The sequence below is a fragment of the Plutella xylostella genome, chromosome 22 (assembly GCF_932276165.1).
Source record: "Plutella xylostella chromosome 22, ilPluXylo3.1, whole genome shotgun sequence".
Taxonomy (NCBI): Eukaryota; Metazoa; Arthropoda; class Insecta; order Lepidoptera; family Plutellidae; genus Plutella; species Plutella xylostella.
In genome coordinates, this window is record NC_064002.1 from 6,595,102 (window position 1) to 6,619,408 (window position 24,307).

General features: G+C 37.1%; 1 protein-coding gene across 1 annotated transcript; it reads right to left on the reverse strand.

Annotated features, from left to right (window-relative positions):
* Positions 1–15,936: 15,936 nt before the first annotated feature.
* Positions 15,937–21,956, reverse strand: LOC105392557 (proton-coupled folate transporter-like). The gene is made up of 7 exons (XM_048629265.1): positions 21,015–21,956; positions 20,469–20,610; positions 19,858–19,959; positions 19,189–19,326; positions 18,028–18,111; positions 16,873–17,029; positions 15,937–16,324 (listed from the first exon to the last, which is right to left on the reverse strand). The coding sequence occupies exons 1-7, from the start codon at positions 21,822–21,824 to the stop codon at positions 16,201–16,203; spliced, it is 1,557 nt and encodes a 518-aa protein (XP_048485222.1). The 5' UTR covers positions 21,825–21,956; the 3' UTR covers positions 15,937–16,200.
* Between the last annotated feature and the right edge of the window lie 2,351 nt (positions 21,957–24,307).

The following is a 24,307-nucleotide window of genomic DNA, read 5'->3' on the forward strand; positions in this document are numbered from 1 at the left end:
AGTAATGCAACCATGATAAAAGAATCTGAGATTAATAATATCGACACAAATTGGGACAGAAATTGTTATTTACCGGTCTTAAAGGGTTTTGGGCAAAGTCTTATAAAAGCTGTAGGTAAAAGTATTCTGGACATAGAGATTGATGGAATAAACGCCATGGTTGAAGTATTTATTGTACCCGACACCGTGATGGACACCCCCTTATTAATAGGACAGTCATTTACTGAACAACCACACATAATTTTCCAAAAAGATTCAAACAATCTAAAAATCATGAAAAAGGGTTCTAAAACCCTTAAAATTAATCTTACGAGTAGCAAACAAATAAATATAGATGGATTAACAATAGTTGAAGTAAAGTCATCCCCGAGTTTTACTGGCGATGTGTATATAGACGGTACAACAAGGTACAAAATAGGCGGAGATCATTATTTGGTTCAGGGATTGTTTTCTTTGGAAAATGGCCATGGTTTTATACTTTTAAAGGGTCTTACGGCTAAACCATTTCCGGTGAAAAAAGACCAGATCATTGCGCAATGCACTCCTGCTGTCCAAGAACCAATTAATGATTTGACAACAGTTAACATCCGGTCACTCTCAACAGTTGATGATTTAAAACCTATTGACCGTAAGGACGTAAATACAGAAGAGTCATTAGACGAACATGATGTATTAAAACTTTTAGAACTTCTAAACGCTAATCGAAAATGCTTTGCCCTCAACTTGCAAGAACTAGGCGTGACTAACAAGACAGAGATGTGTATAAAATTAAAAGATGACACCCCAGTAGTTTATAGACCATACAGATTATCTATCCATGAACGATCAAAAGTGCGTGACATGATTCAAGAACTTGAAGATAGCTCTATAATAAGACCATCAAACTCGAATTACTCAAGTCCCATCGTTCTAGTTAAAAAAAAGAATGGTAAAACTCGTCTTTGCGTGGATTACAGGGCATTAAATCAAAAGACGGTAAAAGAAAACTATCCTTTGCCCCGGATAGACGATAAAATAGATGAGCTAGCCGGTAACGAATACTACACAACACTTGATCTAGCGTCAGGCTATTATCAGATCCCTATTCGTGAAGAAGATCGCCACAAAACAGCTTTCGTGACGCCTGACGGACATTTTGAGTTTACTCGAATGCCATTCGGGTTAGTTAATGCGCCAGCAGTTTTCATGCGACTTATAAATCAAGTCTTAGGGCATAACGTTGCATCGGCTTACATGGATGATATAATTATACCATCAAAAACATTAGACGAAGGCATGAGTAGGCTTGAATCAGTTTTAGAGTTGTTACAGGATGCGGGGCTAACATTAAATCTAGAAAAATGTTGTTTCTTTTACAAAAAAATAAATTACTTAGGTTTCGAGCTAAGCAAGGATGGTATAAGACCGGGAGATAGTAAGATCCAAGCAGTGACTAGTTTTCCAACACCAAAGGACCAACACACGGTTAGGCAGTTTATAGGATTATGTAGTTTCTTTAGAAGATTTGTGCAAAATTTTGCCCTTATTGCTAGACCTCTTACTGGGTTATTAAAAAAGGACTCTGATTGGGTATGGGGAGAACAACAAGAACAATCCTTCCAAAAACTAAAGGAAATACTCACCAATAAACCAACCCTTGCTCTATATGACCCCTCTCTAGACACAGAGTTACATACCGACGCCAGCAAATTAGGGATAGCTGGCATCCTTATGCAACGTGACAAACAGGGAAATCTCCGTCCAATTGCTTATTTCAGTCGACAGACAACAACACACGAACAGCACATGACGGCTTATGAGCTAGAAACATTAGCCGTGGTCGTATCAGTCCAACGGTTCAGAGTGTATTTAATTGGCATACAGTTTACTATATTTACTGACTGTAACTCCTTAAGAGCTACTTTCTTAAAAAAGGACCTGATACCACGTGTGGCTCGGTGGTGGATTGAGTTGCAGGAGTTTAACTTCACAGTTAAATATAAACCTGGTACGACCATGGCTCATGTGGATGCTTTAAGTAGAAACCCAGACCCTTCCGGTTATACTGAGAAAGATAGACTAGCTTTGGTGATGGAAGTGACAGAAGCTGATTGGATAACGACGGTCCAGCAAAATGACTCGGAAATACAAAAAATTATATCAATTTTGCAAGGCCCCGACCCTAAAGATGTAACGGATATTAAATCAAATTTCGCAATAAATGATAGTAAACTATACAGAATTACTGACCAAGGGAATAGATGGGTAGTACCTAAAGGGGTGAGATGGCAAATATTAAAACAGAATCATGATGATTTAGGACATTTTGCGTTCGAAAAGACGTTAAAACGGATACAAGACTCGTACTGGTTCCCTAAAATGAGACCGTTTGTTAAAAAATACGTCGAATCATGTTTAGAATGCTCTTACGCTAAATCGGGTTCCAATCTTAAACCCCCACTACATACGATTGAAAAAAATAATAACCCGTTTGAAACTTTACACATCGATCATGTCGGGCCTTTTGTCAAAAGTACTAAAGGTAACACCCATATTTTGGTGATAATAGAAGCTTATACTAAATTTATCGTACTAAAGCCAGTTTCGAGCACCAATGCCGCTATAGTCATTAATAAATTAAAGGAATATTTTAGTATATTCGGGGTGCCCAAAAGGCTGATATCAGACCGCGGAAGCTGCTTCACAAGTGCAGCATTTAAAAAGTTTATGACTGATTCCGGAATTAAACATATTCTGAATGCAGTAGCGACTCCAAGAGCTAACGGACAGGTAGAGCGGTACAACCGAACACTCTTGGACTCGCTCACTGCCAAATGCATTGGTGCTGATGAAAATAAATGGGATACTTTTGTGCCCGACGTTCAATGGGCCCTAAATAATACACATAATAAAGGCATAGGTCGTACACCATCCGAGGCTCTGTTTGGTCTAAATCTTAACAACCGCAACGACAACATAATAAAATCTTACCTCGACACCCCCGGAATGAATAATCCAATACCAATACAGGATATACGTACAGAAATAGACACATATATACACAAATACCAGGAAAAACAAAAAAATAACTATGACAAGAAAACTAAACCCCCAAAACACTTTGCCGTTGGCGAATTGGTAACAATTGAGCGAGACGTCCCTTGCACAGGACATAGCAAAAAATTAATTCCTAGGTTTCAGGGTCCGTATCGCATTACAAAAATTCTTGGAAACGACAGATACGTTGTAGAAGATACTCCTATAACTCGAAAAAATAACAGATCCTATAATGCAGTAATTGCCATAGATAAAATGAAACCTTGGTTGAATTTCCGGAGACCCCATCTATCTCCAGACCATTCATCCGATGTTGAATAAGTACAAATTTATAGATACATATAAATGAAAAACAAAACAGATAAATTGGTACAGTAACTAAACCTTTATAATTTATAATAAACTTAGAGTGTTATGGGTGATAGTCGATAAGGGCTGTCTCACAGAGATCCCCTTGTCAGGTGACTTGAACCCTGAACACAGATTGACAAATTGACGGGGAAAAAGTCAGCAAGAGTTATCTCACAGAGATCCTCTTGTCAGGTGACTAAATCCCTAAAACACTTAATGGCATTGATTTGCAAGAAAAGTCGATGAGAGCTGTCTTACAGAGGCCCTCTTATCAGATGACTTGATTCTTGTCTACATTAATTAAAATTTAATAATTACTAATCTACTCAAACGTTTCAGCAATTCTATGTTTAGTTTTAAGCTTAGATCAATATAATAATTTTTGGGTCTTTATGTACATAATCAAGAAAATAATAATGTCATGTTTACTTATGAAATTTGCAATAACATCAATGATTTATAAATTATAGATAAAGCAAATTATATTTTAGTAACACAGGTATAGATTTAATAATTAGGTTAATATAAGAAAGTTTATTGATTATTAAAGAATTGTATTATCAATACACGAGGACGTGTAATAAGGTTGGATGGCCGAGTTGTTAGACTTTCTATTCCATTGATCATATTTCGTAATCATAATTACCTTGTTTCACTTATTATTAGTATAATGTTATCATGTGTGTAACACGTGGACATAGTGCCACTTATTAGGAATTAATACTGTTATAATAATTCAAATGTAATCATTAAACAAGCTAGAACCGGACAAACGCACACAGCTTCTATAATAACTCGCACCCGGCCGCAGTACGGCCGTTTAGTATAAATACTGGGCGTAGAAGCTGTGAGCGTCAGTTCGGTTCCGACGCTTGACAAGTAAGGTCGCTCTGAATATTGTACTTAATCTTGATCTATAGAATATTGTACTTGTCTTGATGCTAAAATACAGTTCTGACATAAAATCTACAAGTTTTTATTTTTGTGTCCCACACTTATGACCTATATTAGAATAGGTAAAAGCGTCTCACTCATAGAAACTTTTCTCTCGGCGGGAGTGTCCCGAATGAGGCGTTTGTTAAAAAAAAAAAAATAGTTCCTTTTTGGAGAAATAGATGGCGTTGTCTGGGGTTGTACCAACTTTCAAACCCTCAGAACACACTCAGATCACAATATGTTATTCTGTGAGGCTAACGAAATGTGAAAGTGACGTAGGTAGGTAGAATTGTAGTATTATTTTCTCTATGATGTCGATGTCACTGTTGCTTCAGCGTTCAGTGCGATTGTGCGTACAGCCGTTCTTTTCAAGTTTTCTCAGTTTCCTTGTGTTTCTCCTGTATTAATTGAGTTGTAGTTGAGCTATCTGCTCCTCCTCCCTTGATACTGTAGAGTTAGTGCACATTTCTTTGGGATCTTATTTAGGATCATACAATAAATAAAAATAGAAAATCAGTTCTCGCACGCAGCACCCGTTCAAACGGCGCGCATAGAGAAAAGAACACTACGTGACGGCGCGGGTAGAACTATTCACAGAATACTTAGCACTATCCCAAGCCACATGCAGTCTGAGCCTCGGAAGGATGGCTCGCGCTACCACCCGACATTTAATCACAACTAGTGAGTTCTTATTCTGAGTTTAGTACTCTTTGCTCTCTATGTAATTTTTGACAGTTGGTACACTGCGTTTTCACGCCATCTATCGGCTTACCCAAAAGCTCAACTGACAGCTGTCAAGAAAAACGGCTCATTATCGGGAGTTGTACCGATTTCGACTCACAGAATAATCAAGATAATTATTCTGAGTGTAGACGAGCCTTAATATTAATATCGGCGAGTTGAGGGTAGACTAATTTATCCACGTAAACGAGCAGCGCGGGAGCGCTTTTTCACTTTTGGTGAGCAGCCGCGGTGAGCAGACGGAGAGTGAGGGAGTTATCAGTGTCGTGGGTGCGAGAGGACCCCGCGGAGCGGAGCCGAGGCGCCCAGGCTCGGGGAGCCGAGGCGGGCGTGATGGCCCGGTTCAGACAACAGCCAGTTACTGCAAGTGCGCAGCTAAGTGACCTTTCTACTTACCTTTTATATCTCGTTTATGATTGATAAGTTATACCTACACTTGATTTCTTGATGTACCAATTGTGTTTATAATGAGTAAGGAAACTAAGGAGCTAATAATGTCAGGTTTAAAGGAGGTACGAGTACATACCGTACCCGTACCGTGTGATAATAGATAGATTAGATATTCAGTGCGCCAGGGGAAACAATCCCATGTGATCAGTGTAAGAAGCTAGGGAATCAATCCCATGTGATCAGTGTAAGAAGCTAGGGAAACAATCCTATGTGATCAGTCCCAGGGAACAACCCTGCTAGCGAGGCACGGGGTGGCTATAGGGGAGGTTGGAGGCCACTGGGGTGAAACCCCTAAGAACATCAGGATTATCCTTGACATTCAGACGATCAGGTTATTAGACTGATCGGTCATCACGTGTGCGTGATACTAAGTAACTAATTTGTTTATGATATATCCCATATTCAGTTCGTCACCGTGATTAGTATGTTTGTACTAATCACGGTTATTAATTATTAACAGTTCAGATATTCGCGTTTACTCATATAAATAGTTAAATGAATCCGCGACATGGTGGAGATGCTGGGATCTGAGTGCAGTGTTACAGCTTTGTTTGACTTACGTGTAATTTATTTTTCCCTGCAAAAGGGTTTTGCAAAATACAAGAAAAGTTATTTTGAAATATCATGATAAACGTTCACCAGTGAATACTTTAGTTGTTTGAGAGAAATTGGGGACTATTCTTGAGACTCGTGAAAGGTTTTAATGAAAATATACACATAAAGATTAAAATACAAGTAAATTAGTTTGGTGTAACTCTTATATTAGTAGTCAATAGTATTTGACTGATCTAAGCATTACTTATTGAGTATTTGATGAAATTACAAGTACCTATAAATTGAAGTAAACCTTTGAGAGTTTAAATGATACATGCATTAGAGTCGCTTTTAGAGTAGCGTAACATTATAGTGACAAGATCCTTCCAGTAGTGGATGGCATACGATATTTGAGAGGATTATGATTGGAATTTTGCAGTATGTCAATTTGCAGTTAGCAATTGATCAAATTTAGACCTGCAAATGAGCGAAGTCAGATTTGAATTTATTAGTTATCATACTGAAATAATGTGATAGTACAGTCCGTTCACCGAAATGTGACTTTTAGATAATGAGTATTGTAGTCTACAATCTGTTCACTCAGCATATATTTTTCCCTGAGTATTATAGATATACCTATTTAGTGAATTTTTGAGTAATATATCATAGCGTGTGTGAGTAATTTATTCCTGGCACTTATTATGGTGCAGATTCAGATATTTAGTGATTGAATTAGACGCCATCGGGATAATCAAGTGGTTGCTCACAAGTTATTGGACTGCAAAGATGTTACATAGTTAATGCTATCCTTGATAAATGAAGCACAAATTCTACAATTTTATAATGAAATGAAACTTGTAAAGGTTCAAGTCACAGTACGAGGCGAGTAGACAACAGGCGCCCGCGCTGGCGCCACCGCCCGTTTCTTTGTTATGTTACATTGTTGCAGTCTAAATAATTTGCAAAGAAATTTGTTTTTTATTGCCTATTGAATATGGTTCAGTTTAATGAAGGATTTCCCAGAAAATATTTTTTGATTTGATGATAAGTAGTACAAAACTCAGGTGATGCTCTTGCTTGTGGGTAGCTACTCCTTGAAATTTAGAATAACCAGTTGAAAAGCTATGAGCTAAAGAATATACCTATACCAGATGTTCGAAAGGAACAGTTTGCCTATTACCAAACATTTTGTAGTTCTCTTCGGATTGATAATTCGAGGATATTAGAATTAGATATCGTGAAAGTTGGTAGAACTTGTACTAAGTATCTGAGTTCGGCCGCCACGGCGCAGTCCGCGTTGCACGTGCACATACGGGATTTCCTAGACGAAACTGAACTTCTTAGGGTGCTTTTCCACCAGAGATGTGCTATGCAGCTATGCTGCGAAGATGTGATATCTACGCTACGAAAATATGTGACCGTTTCCACCAATACTACGCTAGGTAGCTGTGCGAGGAAGATGCGCTACGAAGATGCGCCGCCGCAAAGTAGCTGTGCGAGAAAGATGCGCATCTCGAGCTATGCTATGTATCGATAGTAGGGAAACGACGGGGGCGGCGGCGCCATAGCTACACCACTCGCGATGGTCCATAGCACATATCCATAGCACGCATCCATAGCACACATCCATAGCACGCATCATTCCATACAAAAAACATATCTTAGTTGAATCCGTTTCCACCAGTGCTAAGCTATGTGCACCAATAATTATGATTGGTGGATATCAAACGCATCCATAGCATCGTAGCATAGCACATCTCTGGTGGAAAAGCACCCTTAGACGGTCAAAATTAATCTCTTGACATGGAGTCAAGTAATTAAATTCAAAAATTGTACCGAATATGAATAGTGAAGTTGTCAGTTAATGAAGATTATACCCATGTATATATTGTTCTCTGAAGTTATTTTAATTAATTCTGCTTTATAATATAATAAAGCTTCAAGTTATTTAGAAGTTAAATGTGTGTCTTACTTTAGTTCAATGTGAACTTTAAAATGTTTAGATTTCAGTAAGCGTTAAACTTTAGTTACAAGTGAATGGCCTTAACCAAGGAGCGACTCAGAAAAGGATCAGAATTTAAAGTACTTAGCTCATAAATCAAAGAACGTTTTTGGTTATTAATACCCAAGCAGGGTGGCCAACTGTTTCTAGGTATTGATAATACCTTTCATATGAACTATCATTTGCAGTTCCACCTGCAAACTTGAATATTCGTGAAATATTGTAAATTTTTCACGCAAAATCTGTCAGAAAGTGGCTCCTGGACACCTGCTATACCGTTTCAATGTTGATGAAACTTCTGTCAGTGTTTTCTAATGACACAACACACATAATAAACCAGGTGTGATGCGGGCAGGTCTATAGCATCTTGGTGCCCCCATACAAAATGTTAATCTTGGGCTGCTAAGTTTTATTTTTAGATTTTCACCTTGAAGAGTCACCAAAAGTCATTTAATCTGAAATTGCTGAAAACCGTTTCTAGGTATTGATAATACCTTTCATATGAACTATCATTTGCAGCTGAATCTCTTCAGGTTCCACCTGCAAACTTGAATATTCGTGAAATATTGTCAATTTTTCACCCAAAATCTGTCAGAAAGTGGCTCCTGGACACCTGCTATACCGTTTCAATGTTGATGAAACTTCTGTCTGTGTTTTCTAATGACACAACACACATAATAAACCAGGTGAGATGCGGGCAGGTCTATAGCATCTTGGTGCCCCCATACAAAATGTTAATCTTGGGCTGCTAAGTTTTATTTTTTGATTTTACCTTGAAGAGTCACCAAAAGTCATTTAATCTGAAATTGCTGAAAACTGTTTCTAGGTATTGATAATACCTTTCATATGAATTATCATTTGCAGCTGAATCTCTTCAGGTTCCACCTGCAAACTTGAATATTCGTGAAATATTGTCAATTTTTCACCCAAAATCTGTCAGAAAGTGGCTCCTGGACACCTGCTATACCGTTTCAATGCTGATGAAACTTCTGTCAGTGTTTTCTAATGACACAACACACATAATAAACCAGGTGAGATGCGGGCAGGTCTATAGCATCTTGGTGCCCCCATACAAAATGTTAATCTTGGGCTGCTAAGTTTTATTTTTTGATTTTCACCTTGAAGAGTCACCAAAAGTAATTTAATCTGAAATTACTGATAACTGTTTCTAGGTATTAATAAAACCTTTCATATGAACTATCATTTGCAGCTGTACCTATTCAGGCTCCACCTGCAAACTTGAATATTCGTGAAATATTGTCAATTTTTCACCCAAAATCCGTCAGAAAGTGGCTCCTGGACACCTGCTTTACCGTTTCAATGTTGATGAAACTTCTGTCAGTGTTTTCTAATGACACAACACACATAATAAACCAGGTTAGATGCGGGCAGGTCTATAGCATCTTGGTGCCCCCATACAAAATGTTAATCTTGGGCTGCTAAGTTTTATTTTTTGGTTTTCACCTTGAATATTCACCAAAAGTCATTTTATCTGAAATTGCTGAAAACTGTTTCTAGGTATTGATAATACCTTTCATATGAACTATCATTTGCAGTTCCACCTGCAAACTTGAATATTCGTGAAATATTGTAAATTTTTCACGCAAAATCTGTCAGAAAGTGGCTCCTGGACACCTGCTATACCGTTTCAATGTTGATGAAACTTCTGTCAGTGTTTTCTAATGACACAACACACATAATAAACCAGGTGTGATGCGGGCAGGTCTATAGCATCTTGGTGCCCCCATACAAAATGTTAATCTTGGGCTGCTAAGTTTTATTTTTAGATTTTCACCTTGAAGAGTCACCAAAAGTCATTTAATCTGAAATTGCTGAAAACCACTTCTAGGTATTGATAATACCTTTCATATGAACTATCATTTGCAGCTGCACCTGTTCAGGCTCCACCTGCAAACTTGAATATTCGTGAAATATTGTAAATTTTTCACCCAAAATCCGTCAGAAAGTGGCTCCTGGACACCTGCTATACCGTTTCAATGTTGATGAAACTTCTGTCTGTGTTTTCTAATGACACAACACACATAATAAACCAGGTGAGATGCGGGCAGGTCTATAGCATCTTGGTGCCCCCATACAAAATGTTAATCTTGGGCTGCTAAGTTTTATTTTTTGATTTTCACCTTGAAGAGTCACCAAAAGTCATTTAATCTGAAATTGCTGAAAACAGTTTCTAGGTATTAATAATACCTTTCATATGAACTATCATTTGCAGCTGAATCTCTTCAGGTTCCACCTGCAAACTTGAATATTCGTGAAATATTGTCAATTTTTCACCCAAAATCTGTCAGAAAGTGGCTCCTGGACACCTGCTATACCGTTTCAATGTTGATGAAACTTCTGTCTGTGTTTTCTAATGACACAACACACATAATAAACCAGGTGAGATGCGGGCAGGTCTATAGCATCTTGGTGCCCCCATACAAAATGTTAATCTTGGGCTGCTAAGTTTTATTTTTTGATTTTCACCTTGAAGAGTCACCAAAAGTCATTTAATCTGAAATTGCTGAAAACAGTTTCTGGGTATTAATAATACCTTTCATATGAACTATCATTTGCAGCTGTACCTATTCAGGCTCCACCTGCAAACTTGAATATTCGTGAAATATTGTCAATTTTTCACCCAAAATCCGTCAGAAAGTGGCTCCTGGACACCTGCTTTACCGTTTCAATGTTGATGAAACTTCTGTCAGTGTTTTCTAATGACACAACACACATAATAAACCAGGTTAGATGCGGGCAGGTCTATAGCATCTTGGTGCCCCCATACAAAATGTTAATCTTGGGCTGCTAAGTTTTATTTTTTGGTTTTCACCTTGAATATTCACCAAAAGTCATTTTATCTGAAATTGCTGAAAACTGTTTCTAGGTATTGATAATACCTTTCATATGAACTATCATTTGCAGTTCCACCTGCAAACTTGAATATTCGTGAAATATTGTAAATTTTTCACCCAAAATCTGTCAGAAAGTGGCTCCTGGACAACTGCTATACCGTTTCAATGTTGATGAAACTTCTGTCAGTGTTTTCTAATGACACAACACACATAATAAACCAGGTGTGATGCGGGCAGGTCTATAGCATCTTGGTGCCCCCATACAAAATGTTAATCTTGGGCTGCTAAGTTTTATTTTTAGATTTTCACCTTGAAGAGTCACCAAAAGTCATTTAATCTGAAATTGCTGAAAACCGCTTCTAGGTATTGATAATACCTTTCATATGAACTATCATTTGCAGCTGCACCTGTTCAGGCTCCACCTGCAAACTTGAATATTCGTGAAATATTGTAAATTTTTCACCCAAAATCCGTCAGAAAGTGGCTTCTGGACACCTGCTATACCGTTTCAATGTTGATGAAACTTCTGTCTGTGTTTTCTAATGACACAACACACATAATAAACCAGGTGAGATGCGGGCAGGTCTATAGCATCTTGGTGCCCCCATACAAAATGTTAATCTTGGGCTGCTAAGTTTTATTTTTTGATTTTCACCTTGAAGAGTCACCAAAAGTCATTTAATCTGAAATTGCTGAAAACAGTTTCTAGGTATTATAATACCTTTCATATGAACTATCATTTGCAGCTGAATCTCTTCAGGTTCCACCTGCAAACTTGAATATTCGTGAAATATTGTCAATTTTTCACCCAAAATCTGTCAGAAAGTGGCTCCTGGACACCTGCTATACCGTTTCAATGTTGATGAAACTTCTGTCTGTGTTTTCTAATGACACAACACACATAATAAACCAGGTGAGATGCGGGCAGGTCTATAGCATCTTGGTGCCCCCATACAAAATGTTAATCTTGGGCTGCTAAGTTTTATTTTTTGATTTTCACCTTGAAGAGTCACCAAAAGTCATTTAATCTGAAATTGCTGAAAACAGTTTCTGGGTATTAATAATACCTTTCATATGAACTATCATTTGCAGCTTTACCTGTTCAGGCTCCACCTGCAAACTTGAATATTCGTGAATATTGTCAATTTTTCACCCAAAATCCGTCAGAAAGTGGCTCCTGGACACCTGCTATACCGTTTCAATGCTGATGAAACTTCTGTCAGTGTTTTCTAATGACACAACACACATAATAAACCAGGTGAGATGCGGGCAGGTCTATAGCATCTTGGTGCCCCCATACAAAATGTTAATCTTGGGCTGCTAAGTTTTATTTTTGATTTTCACCTTGAAGAGTCACCAAAAGATATTTTATCTGAAATTGCTGAAAACTATTTCTTGGTATTAATAATACCTTTCATATGAACTATCATTTGCAGCGGTACCTGTTCAGGCTCCACCTGCAAACTTGAATATTCGTGAATATTGTCAATTTTTCACCCAAAATCCGTCAGAAAGTGGCTCCTGGACACCTGCTATACCGTTTCAATGCTGATGAAACTTCTGTCAGTGTTTTCTAATGACACAACACACATAATAAACCAGGTTAGATGCGGGCAGGTCTATAGCATCTTGGTGCCCCCATACAAAATGTTAATCTTGGGCTGCTAAGTTTTATTTTTTGGTTTTCACCTTGAATATTCACCAAAAGTCATTTTATCTGAAATTGCTGAAAACTGTTTCTAGGTATTGATAATACCTTTCATATGAACTATCATTTGCAGTTCCACCTGCAAACTTGAATATTCGTGAAATATTGTAAATTTTTCACGCAAAATCTGTCAGAAAGTGGCTCCTGGACACCTGCTATACCGTTTCAATGTTGATGAAACTTCTGTCAGTGTTTTCTAATGACACAACACACATAATAAACCAGGTGTGATGCGGGCAGGTCTATAGCATCTTGGTGCCCCCATACAAAATGTTAATCTTGGGCTGCTAAGTTTTATTTTTAGATTTTCACCTTGAAGAGTCACCAAAAGTCATTTAATCTGAAATTGCTGAAAACCACTTCTAGGTATTGATAATACCTTTCATATGAACTATCATTTGCAGCTGCACCTGTTCAGGCTCCACCTGCAAACTTGAATATTCGTGAAATATTGTAAATTTTTCACCCAAAATCCGTCAGAAAGTGGCTCCTGGACACCTGCTATACCGTTTCAATGTTGATGAAACTTCTGTCAGTGTTTTTTAATGACACAACACACATAATAAACCAGGTGAGATGCGGGCAGGTCTATAGCATCTTGGTGCCCCCATACAAAATGTTAATCTTGGGCTGCTAAGTTTTATTTTTTGATTTTCACCTTGAAGAGTCACCAAAAGTCATTTAATCTGAAATTGCTGAAAACAGTTTCTAGGTATTAATAATACCTTTCATATGAACTATCATTTGCAGCTGAATCTCTTCAGGTTCCACCTGCAAACTTGAATATTCGTGAAATATTGTCAATTTTTCACCCAAAATCTGTCAGAAAGTGGCTCCTGGACACCTGCTATACCGTTTCAATGTTGATGAAACTTCTGTCTGTGTTTTCTAATGACACAACACACATAATAAACCAGGTGAGATGCGGGCAGGTCTATAGCATCTTGGTGCCCCCATACAAAATGTTAATCTTGGGCTGCTAAGTTTTATTTTTTGATTTTCACCTTGAAGAGTCACCAAAAGTCATTTAATCTGAAATTGCTGAAAACAGTTTCTGGGTATTAATAATACCTTTCATATGAACTATCATTTGCAGCTGTACCTATTCAGGCTCCACCTGCAAACTTGAATATTCGTGAAATATTGTCAATTTTTCACCCAAAATCCGTCAGAAAGTGGCTCCTGGACACCTGCTTTACCGTTTCAATGTTGATGAAACTTCTGTCAGTGTTTTCTAATGACACAACACACATAATAAACCAGGTGAGATGCGGGCAGGTCTATAGCATCTTGGTGCCCCCATACAAAATGTTAATCTTGGGCTGCTAAGTTTTATTTTTTGGTTTTCACCTTGAATATTCACCAAAAGTCATTTTATCTGAAATTGCTGAAAACTGTTTCTAGGTATTGATAATACCTTTCATATGAACTATCATTTGCAGTTCCACCTGCAAACTTGAATATTCGTGAAATATTGTAAATTTTTCACCCAAAATCTGTCAGAAAGTGGCTCCTGGACAACTGCTATACCGTTTCAATGTTGATGAAACTTCTGTCAGTGTTTTCTAATGACACAACACACATAATAAACCAGGTGTGATGCGGGCAGGTCTATAGCATCTTGGTGCCCCCATACAAAATGTTAATCTTGGGCTGCTAAGTTTTATTTTTAGATTTTCACCTTGAAGAGTCACCAAAAGTCATTTAATCTGAAATTGCTGAAAACCGCTTCTAGGTATTGATAATACCTTTCATATGAACTATCATTTGCAGCTGCACCTGTTCAGGCTCCACCTGCAAACTTGAATATTCGTGAAATATTGTAAATTTTTCACCCAAAATCCGTCAGAAAGTGGCTTCTGGACACCTGCTATACCGTTTCAATGTTGATGAAACTTCTGTCTGTGTTTTCTAATGACACAACACACATAATAAACCAGGTGAGATGCGGGCAGGTCTATAGCATCTTGGTGCCCCCATACAAAATGTTAATCTTGGGCTGCTAAGTTTTATTTTTTGATTTTCACCTTGAAGAGTCACCAAAAGTCATTTAATCTGAAATTGCTGAAAACAGTTTCTAGGTATTATAATACCTTTCATATGAACTATCATTTGCAGCTGAATCTCTTCAGGTTCCACCTGCAAACTTGAATATTCGTGAAATATTGTCAATTTTTCACCCAAAATCTGTCAGAAAGTGGCTCCTGGACACCTGCTATACCGTTTCAATGTTGATGAAACTTCTGTCTGTGTTTTCTAATGACACAACACACATAATAAACCAGGTGAGATGCGGGCAGGTCTATAGCATCTTGGTGCCCCCATACAAAATGTTAATCTTGGGCTGCTAAGTTTTATTTTTTGATTTTCACCTTGAAGAGTCACCAAAAGTCATTTAATCTGAAATTGCTGAAAACAGTTTCTGGGTATTAATAATACCTTTCATATGAACTATCATTTGCAGCTTTACCTGTTCAGGCTCCACCTGCAAACTTGAATATTCGTGAATATTGTCAATTTTTCACCCAAAATCCGTCAGAAAGTGGCTCCTGGACACCTGCTATACCGTTTCAATGCTGATGAAACTTCTGTCAGTGTTTTCTAATGACACAACACACATAATAAACCAGGTGAGATGCGGGCAGGTCTATAGCATCTTGGTGCCCCCATACAAAATGTTAATCTTGGGCTGCTAAGTTTTATTTTTGATTTTCACCTTGAAGAGTCACCAAAAGATATTTTATCTGAAATTGCTGAAAACTATTTCTTGGTATTAATAATACCTTTCATATGAACTATCATTTGCAGCGGTACCTGTTCAGGCTCCACCTGCAAACTTGAATATTCGTGAAATATTGTCAATTTTTCACCCAAAATCCGTCAGAAAGTGGCTCCTGGACACCTGCTTTACCGTTTCAATGTTGATGAAACTTCTGTCAGTGTTTTTTAATGACACAACACACATTATAAACCAGGTGAGATGCGGGCAGGTCTATAGCATCTTGGTGCCCCCATACAAAATATCCATTAACCAACAACAGCGTCAGTAAGTAAACGTCGTATTTTTTAGAATTTATTTATTTTAGAACATATTTTAGTGTTTATATAAATACCTAGCATTATTATCCCAATGTTTTTGGGGCTTTTTACGTATTTTAATTGATAAAGTATGCAATGATTGAAGTGACCATCTTAATTTGGTCGGGTATTCAAAGGCTGCTAACTTTAGGCTGCTAACTTCACACACCTTGATACCCCTATTTTTCCGTCAGGGGAAAAATGCTAAAGTTAGGTTTGGTTGATTATGAAAAAATTATTACAAGTCGGTGTTATGTTTAAACTTTATTTAATTTTCATACAATCAATACACGTCATATACAAAAATCTCGTCATCAGTCAAACATTAACTTACATAAAAGATAATATAACATACTTACTCCATTCATCATCATCACATATCTCAACTGTTAACAATGTGATCTATAAACATTTAAAATTCCTTACAAAAAGTAAGTAAATAATCACAATTATACATCTTCACGTTTCCTCAAAATACACTAAAGCAATATAAAAATATCTTAAACAAACTAAACACTTTTCGCCATCTGTGGTATTCTCCCCTTCTTTATTTCTTCAATGGCGTCTTCTTTGCCGTCAATAAGCTCTAGTCTCTTCTGCCTTGTTTCCTTCCGGTGTTGCCAGAAGAACCAGCTGTGGAAAAATAAATTAAAGCATGTTCAGTTATTGTTAATATAAATTCAATGTCTGTAATTGTGGCTCGTCAATGGTCAAAGCAAGTACATAAGGTATTCAATAATCTTAAATATACGGGAGCAAGAGAGAGAGAACCGATCTATTATCAAATATAGGTTTTATTTTTGACGAAGCTTGTTGCTGATGATGAGGAGGTGCCAACCTAGTAGCCGGTACAGTCTGTAATCTGTACTCAGTATTATCATAATTCCTTGGCCCTTGTCATCCAGCCACTATCAGCTACTTGTCGTCAGTCCAGGGATCAGAGGGCATCCCACGCTACGTACGTGGTCTCCACTAGTTATCGGTTCGTCGACATATATTATATGGCCGTAACAGTACTCACATGAGCAGTAGCATGGCCGGCAAAGTCATGGAGGCACTACGTGTCGTGCAAACACTACTAGTGCAGCACAAGATTGGGCTCGTATTATCCTTAATTGTCAAAGCGAACACGCCACTGGTTATCGCTTCCTCGATATACATATGGCCATAACAGTACTCACATGAGCAGCAGCATGGCCGGCACAGTCATGGAGGCGCTGAACAGGAACACGGCGCCGGTGAACGCGGACAGCGTCGCGAAGTACATCGCCGAGTACGCCGGGTCGAACACCAGCGCCGCTAGAGTCTCCACCAGGCTGAACAGCGAGTTCATCTTGCCTGGGAAATAGAGGAGGTATTAATTACATTCATATATCATGTCCACGGGATGGTGGCACTAGGCCAGCGTGGTGGACTAGGCCTAAAATCCTTCCTTCATTGTAAAGAGCACCGTGCCCCAGTGGGGACGTGATGGGTTGTGATGATGATGATGATGATAATAGATAGGTATATCATAAAATTTTATAGCCGCGTCCCCACCGGCCACACGCCTCAGCAAAGCAAGCCTCTGGGTTTCTAAAACCAAAACTCGGTCTGTATCGTTGTCCTCGAGTGCCTACATACAGACTGAGTTGGCGTTCTAGAAAACCTGAGATAAGTAACAAAATTTGACTACGACGACGGCCAATCTCACTGTGATCAGCCATACACACGCGGAAGAAAAGTTGCATAAGTGTATGTGACGTGACAATAGCGTGGGGCACCCTGCATATCGTTAACCCAGCTATCTTAGACGGGTCTGTAGTGGTTGGAAGTTGGCTTGAAACACAGTTAGTGGCGCTTACTGAAATGGCCAGCTTAAGCTATTTTTGGAAGATGATGTCAAAGGGCCTATGTTTATTAATTAATTAGTGAAGGTTAAATATTTGCTAAATAAACTTCCCAGGCGTTAGTTTTAGTACTTAACCACAAAAAGTTTATTCAAAAGAAACTTCTGAACCCTTTTGCTCGTACAGCTAGAAAATCCATTAGCATCAAGAAAGTTTTCAAGTTTCCAATAAAATATCATAAGCCCTATTAAACTGGTTTCTTCTAGGTTCTCACCTTATAAAAGTAGATGAATAATATTATAGTAATAATCTATGTTTTATAATTTCTATATGTATCTTTTCCTCCTATAATACAAAATTGATGTTTTTTTTTTAAATAATGGTATACGTTTTTAAACATTTTTAGATCGTAATATTCTTAATATATGTATTATACCAATATTTTTCAATGACATATATACTAAAGGCAACTAATCTACCAATAGGTAGTTAACGAAGTGCACTCACCCATTTCTTCTTTTTCGACCAATTTGGAAGCCATTGATCGCAGACATGTGAAAGTCGTCGAATTCAGAATTTCCACAAGCGGGACTGAAAATTTAAAATCACATTAGATACTTACTTACTTTATCTACATACAGGAGCAAAAGTGGTATAGCAAAATGAAAGGGTGTGACTGAAAGATCTATGTCTTTGAATTCGCCATAAGAAAAGTCACGTAACCAAGCGCGTTTCTATGGAGAAACAAAGTTGTTTTTTTTTCGAATTTTCCAACTTTGTAGAACAACAATGGACAACATTTCAAAAAACTAAAGCTGCTATAAATCGAAAACCATTTCGAGATTTAGCTCTAAAGGCCACAAAAAAAATGTTTTTGTATTTTTTGGATGTATAATTTTCGAGAAAATCATAAAATAGTAAAAAAGTGCTGATGACGTCATGCATCAGGTGCGATGCATTTTGATGATCAAAGCCTATAAATTTAAAAACAAAGTAACTGTCACTTTAATTTTCGATTGACGTTGACGTTTTATCGTGACGTTGTTGTTTATTTGGGTCATTTCCATAAATTCTGTTCTGACACTTTCTGACTATTTTTTTTTATTTATCATATAAAATGGTTAGTACGTATTAAGAGATGACCTCTATATAATATGTCCCAGAGCATGCCACCGCCTACACAGCTGAAAAAATGCTTCGGCTTATTTTTTTACATGATAAGTATCATCAGAAATATCAATGTCATTTGAAAATGACCCATTTGTTGGTTGGCATGTAAACAAAGTTTAAATGTCACTTGTCAGTGTCATTCATGTTTTTTTTCGAGATTAAGGCAATAGACAAATATAAAAATTGAGCCTAATATGTGCCGTCACTTCCGGTTTTAAAATAATTAACTTTAAAGTTAAAAATAACATGGAAAAATTAATGTATATACAAAATAAAAAAATACGGGTCCTCTAATTTTTTATAAACTTTCCGAATAGCTAATAAAAATATAGGGTAAATAAAATGAAATGTTGTCCATTGTTCAGGATGAGGCATGAGTCACTTTTTCAGTTTCATATAGCTTAGGATTTTGCAACAACGATCAATTAGTAATAAAGTTTAGCAACAAAGTAACAAAGCAATTTTGCTCCTTTTACAAAAGCCTTCGAAAGCCCGTACCCATGAACATCTGGAAGTCGGTCTGCACGAAGGCGATCATGATGGAGCCGGCGCACTTGCTGGCCACGGAGATGAGGCACAGCATCGAGTCGTGCAGGCCCCAGCGCCGGCTGAACACGCTGATGCAGAACAGACAACCTGAAGAAATAATGTGGAAATTAATATATTTTTTATTATTATAATATGAAATCATGGGTCCGCCAACCCGCACTGGGCGAGCGTGGAGGACTAGGCCTAAAGCCCTTCCTTCATTGGAAGGAGACCCGTGCCCGTGCCCCAGCAGTGGGGACGTGATGGGTCGTGATGATCCAAATGATTTACGAAATTTTAGTTCATTTCGCTAAAAAGGGGATACAGGATTCTCCTCGATTCTGGAGGTACTCAGATTATTTCCAGTGTTGAAAAACTTATCGCTGAAATTTTGTTTGGATCGGCTGACACTTAAAAAATGCCAAGGTTCAACGGTGCGGCAATCTCGAAATGAAAAGGTTTGTTCGTTCGAGCGTTGTTTTACCACAAGTTTTAAATAGTACAGTATGTAAATACAATTACAAAGTAAAACGCATGTCATATAAGTTTACAGTCTCTCTTATGACATAGCACACTTATTACTAAATTACATTTATTGAATGATATATGATATATGGCATGTATAATCCGTCCACTTACTCAATGAATGTATCGCGATGCCGTAGGTAGAGTACATGCTGTACTTCATCGCATCCCACTGCAGTCTGTATCTCACAAACATGTACGTCAAATTACGTTCACCTGTAAATATTAAAGTGTTATGTTAACCCGACGTGTTATGGAGACGTGGTTAAACGCTAAGGACATCATAAAAAGGATGTCCGTTGCCAGAATTGTGACTCATGGTCAATGTCTAGCTAGATCTACACGTTTAATGAGCAGAGTCAAGACTGGGTCTATGGCCAGATAAACACATAGTATAATAATAATAATAATTTAGATAATAATAATAATATAGGTACTTTTAGGCTCGATTTCACCATAATAATAAGGCTGTTCCGAGAATTATTTGAATTTATTCTCAGAATAGCCTTATTCTTATGGTGAAATCGGGCCTTAAAGTATATTATTTCTAGTTTTACCATGCTCTGTTTGATTTTTGACACATCCATCAAGAATTCATGATGAGAGATTTGATTTTAGATGACACAATGTAACATGGGTTAATGATCTAACAAACTGTGGTGAAACTAGAACTTGGCCTTATTTTTAAATGGTGCTATCGGGCCTTAGACTTCATAAGTACTAACCGTGATCAGGTCCATAAATAAGGGATACCACAATTAGAGACAAAATAACTTTCATCCGTAAATTGCCTTTCCTTTCTTTGAAAGCTACTTCCGCTGTTTCTTTCGTAAGACTTATCACATCTGATACTTTAAAAGGTTCCATCTGAAACATTTCATTATAGTTTAAAAAAACCAAAACTTTAGGTCTTAATTAATTTATTTCATAATCTATATTTACAAAATCCTCTGTCAAGAATTACTGTGGACTGATTTAGAATCAACATACAACCGAAACTACTGGGTCTTAAAACTCTAAAGTCACGTAGATGTCTAGTAAAATATTAGGGTTAACTAAAATAAGGGAATTTTCTAAATTCAGTCCCTGAAGGGGCCTAATATTTTTTTATTGGATAATAGATTAGTTAGACTGTTTTATTCGAGTGGAAAAGAAGCAGATAGAAATGGAGTGAACGAGAGTTCATAACAGTAAAAAAATCTCTTAAGGCGGAGCGAAGCTCGCGGACAACAGCTAGTATTATTTAAAATAGAAGAGCTTTCGTTACTTACCTCTTTGGTATCATCTACTCCTGGTTTAGTTCTGTCCTTCAGGTAAAAGTAGCCGTACATGAAAACTAACGTATAAATAGACGTAGAAATAATGAAGACACCGTAGTATCCCAGCAGCTTCAACAATATTCCACTGACGGCGGTACCTATCGGTATACCAGCAGACAAACACAAATTAACCAATCCCACTCGGAAAGTTCTTGTTTCATCGGTCGTGATGTCGCTTATATAACTGAACACTCCCATAAGCACCAACACCCAGCCACCAGTTACGGCGGGAAAAATCACTTCCAAAAACATAGTCAGTTCCACTGGTATTTCGTAGAAGAAGTTGGTGCTGAGAATGTTGCACAAACTGACCATGAATTCACCGAATATCGGCAGTAAAATACACAATTTTCTGTTTCCAGTTCTGTCGCTCCATGCTCCCATGAATATGACCAGGATCATTGGTATTCCAGTAGAGATGATGCTTCTCCATGATTCTATTGAGGTGATCACCCTTTGGACGTCCGCTTCGTAGTAGGATAAGTTTTCGCCCTTCCGTTGTATGAGGTTGTCACAGATTTCGTCTCCCAGTTGAAGTTTCACTCGACAAGCTTTGTCTAGGTTGAGGTTCTGAATAGCAAGTCTGGCCAGCATAGACGGGATGACAATGCCTGCTAGAATTGGCTCCACTGTTATGTTCGAAAACGCACATCGGATCTTCCCAAAGAAAGATTTGTTAGCATAGTCACATTTAGTTTCATGTTTCTCTTGGAGAGGTTTTTCTTCGTATTCATGATTTTTGCTTTTCGTCTCCACTGTCATTGTGACCACAAAGTCAGCGTTCAATTCTGTGACAGTGATGAATATAGGCACTCGGTAAATTTAAACTTTGTCGCGCTTATCATGCATTGTGTCTATATTTTATTGACAAAGCTAATATCTGTATACAGTATGATGAAACTAAAACAGAAAAGAGTATTTGTTTTGCATGTATTCAGTTTTATCTATCATCTATAAATCTGAATTAGTTAAGGTATAATTCCTTAATATTTGATGGCTAAAAACGAAAATGAGCCTGAATGATGGAAATTGCCCGTAATACATTTAAACTATACACCCCATCACTTAAATTAAATTGATGAGAGACCTGCCAAATATTAGACCCCAAATTCATAGAGCTTTTTGACACTTTACAATAGGTTTAAAATTGACGTTGTGGTATACGAATTTCAACTTATTGACTGACGTAAAGAGTTGAAACTCGTGTGTTTCAAAGTAAATTTTAACCTTTTTGTAAATTTACAATACGATCTATGAATTTGAGGGTAAGACTATGTCAGTGTACTTATAATGTCAAAAATTTGTGGGCAAAAATAAGTCGCATAAAAACGCGGTGATATTCAAGCAAATTAAATATTAATTGAATTAATATTTTGTTTCTTTTTAAAATTAATATTTCAAACTGATACATAATAATTATAATGTTTTGAAAAAATCACCATACTGTTCATTAAATACTAAATTACACAAACAATTAGATTAGTACCTCTTAGTTAGATTTAAAATTATTTATACAGCTAACCGTTGTATATTATTCGACCCTGTACAATAAGATTTAAACAAATACACTAGGATTGTTAAGTAGTTTGTTAGCGATATAATACAGCCACTGATTTACTATGCTTCATAAACATTGTTTTTAGGGTTCCGTACTACATAAGTAAAAAGTTAATGAGTTGAAACGCACGGAAAAGCAAATATTCTGTCAAATAATATATGGCGTAAACTATAGTGGTACATGATACGCGCTGATGCTATGATCGGAGATCTGATACTTGTATCAGGAAATTATACAAGTGTGGACACGGCTAAAGTTATAGATTGATAGTCACACGGGTATACATGGTGTCCCGCGGCGATGCCACATGAAGTAGAAATACCATAATGACATAACATTTTATTTTACTGAAAGGAGACTTGATAAGTAATGGAAGGGCTAAGCTGGATATCGAACACGCTCAATAGCAAAGTTGTGATGGGTAATAGATAAAAAGGACAATCATGTTAATAATTTTGTTCAAAGTAGGCAACATAAACATAACATGTGGGCCCTGAAAATTCAAAACTTTACAGTTTTAAGTCAGAACCCTATTTGTATTCTACAAAAAAATGCTTGTGTTTGTTTAATTAAAGTGTTATATTGTATAATTTTTATCTCAACATTTACAGCAACATTGTTTACTTGGGATTATATGGATATTTATTACATAATACTGTATAAGCTAGTCTGTTAAGATTTCACAAAATTACACCATAATTTTGAAGATCATAATTTTTCTCGTTTTAGCGTAAATAACTAAATAATATTCCATTTCCTAAATCTAATACTTGTACTGTTTGGAGACTGTTTCTTATTATTCACCTACACCCAAACCAATGTGTATGTATATCGCAAAGCTCGCGGAAAAAGTTGTTATATATTATACTAAACCAACTTAATTAACTTACATACATTCGGGCTGGATAGCGATAAAAAATGTATTTTGTATAATATGCGATTTTTTGATAATTTTGGATTACCGCACAAAACCCGATAAATGAATTGAATTGAATTGAATTGAAATTTTATTTATGGAAATGAATTGAAATTAATATTGATTTATTTTTAATTGATTACTGGAGTATTAACAAAGTACTCTGTGTTGATTACAAAAGAAAAATGAAGATCACAGATTCTAAATTAGATTCTATCTTACCCGCACTTTATTATTCTGAGTTATTACAGAATATTTTGGAAGAGGGATTTATACTATGGTATCTCGGTACTACTTTATTACTTCCATGGTGTAAGACTCCTCTCCCTGTCTCCCTAGTGATGTACCTAGATTCCAAAACCCTATGTTTTCAACCTATATAAATTATGTTTTTTTGGTATTTATGTGACATTATTTAGTTTCATTTGTATAGTTAGCTTTGTTGGACTGTAACAACTGCAATCGATGCACGCTGGACAGTCAGAAGTAGTCCCTTACACTACCGACAAATCTGACTACCAAAAGTCAGGGAGAGGAGTCTTTCACGACGGTGACAAATGCTAGTCCAATCGATACTTAAAGAAGAAGAATCGACTCAGTACCTCTACTCCTCCTACTCCTACCGTACAACCGTACCGTAACGTACCGGCAACGGCGGTCTTATATTTGTATAGCTTACCAATTTTTGTGGAGCACTATTCTATTCTATTCTCTGTGGGGGTGTAAGTACCTGCACCTGGCTCTCTCGAGTGGAACCTTTGTGCATATCCC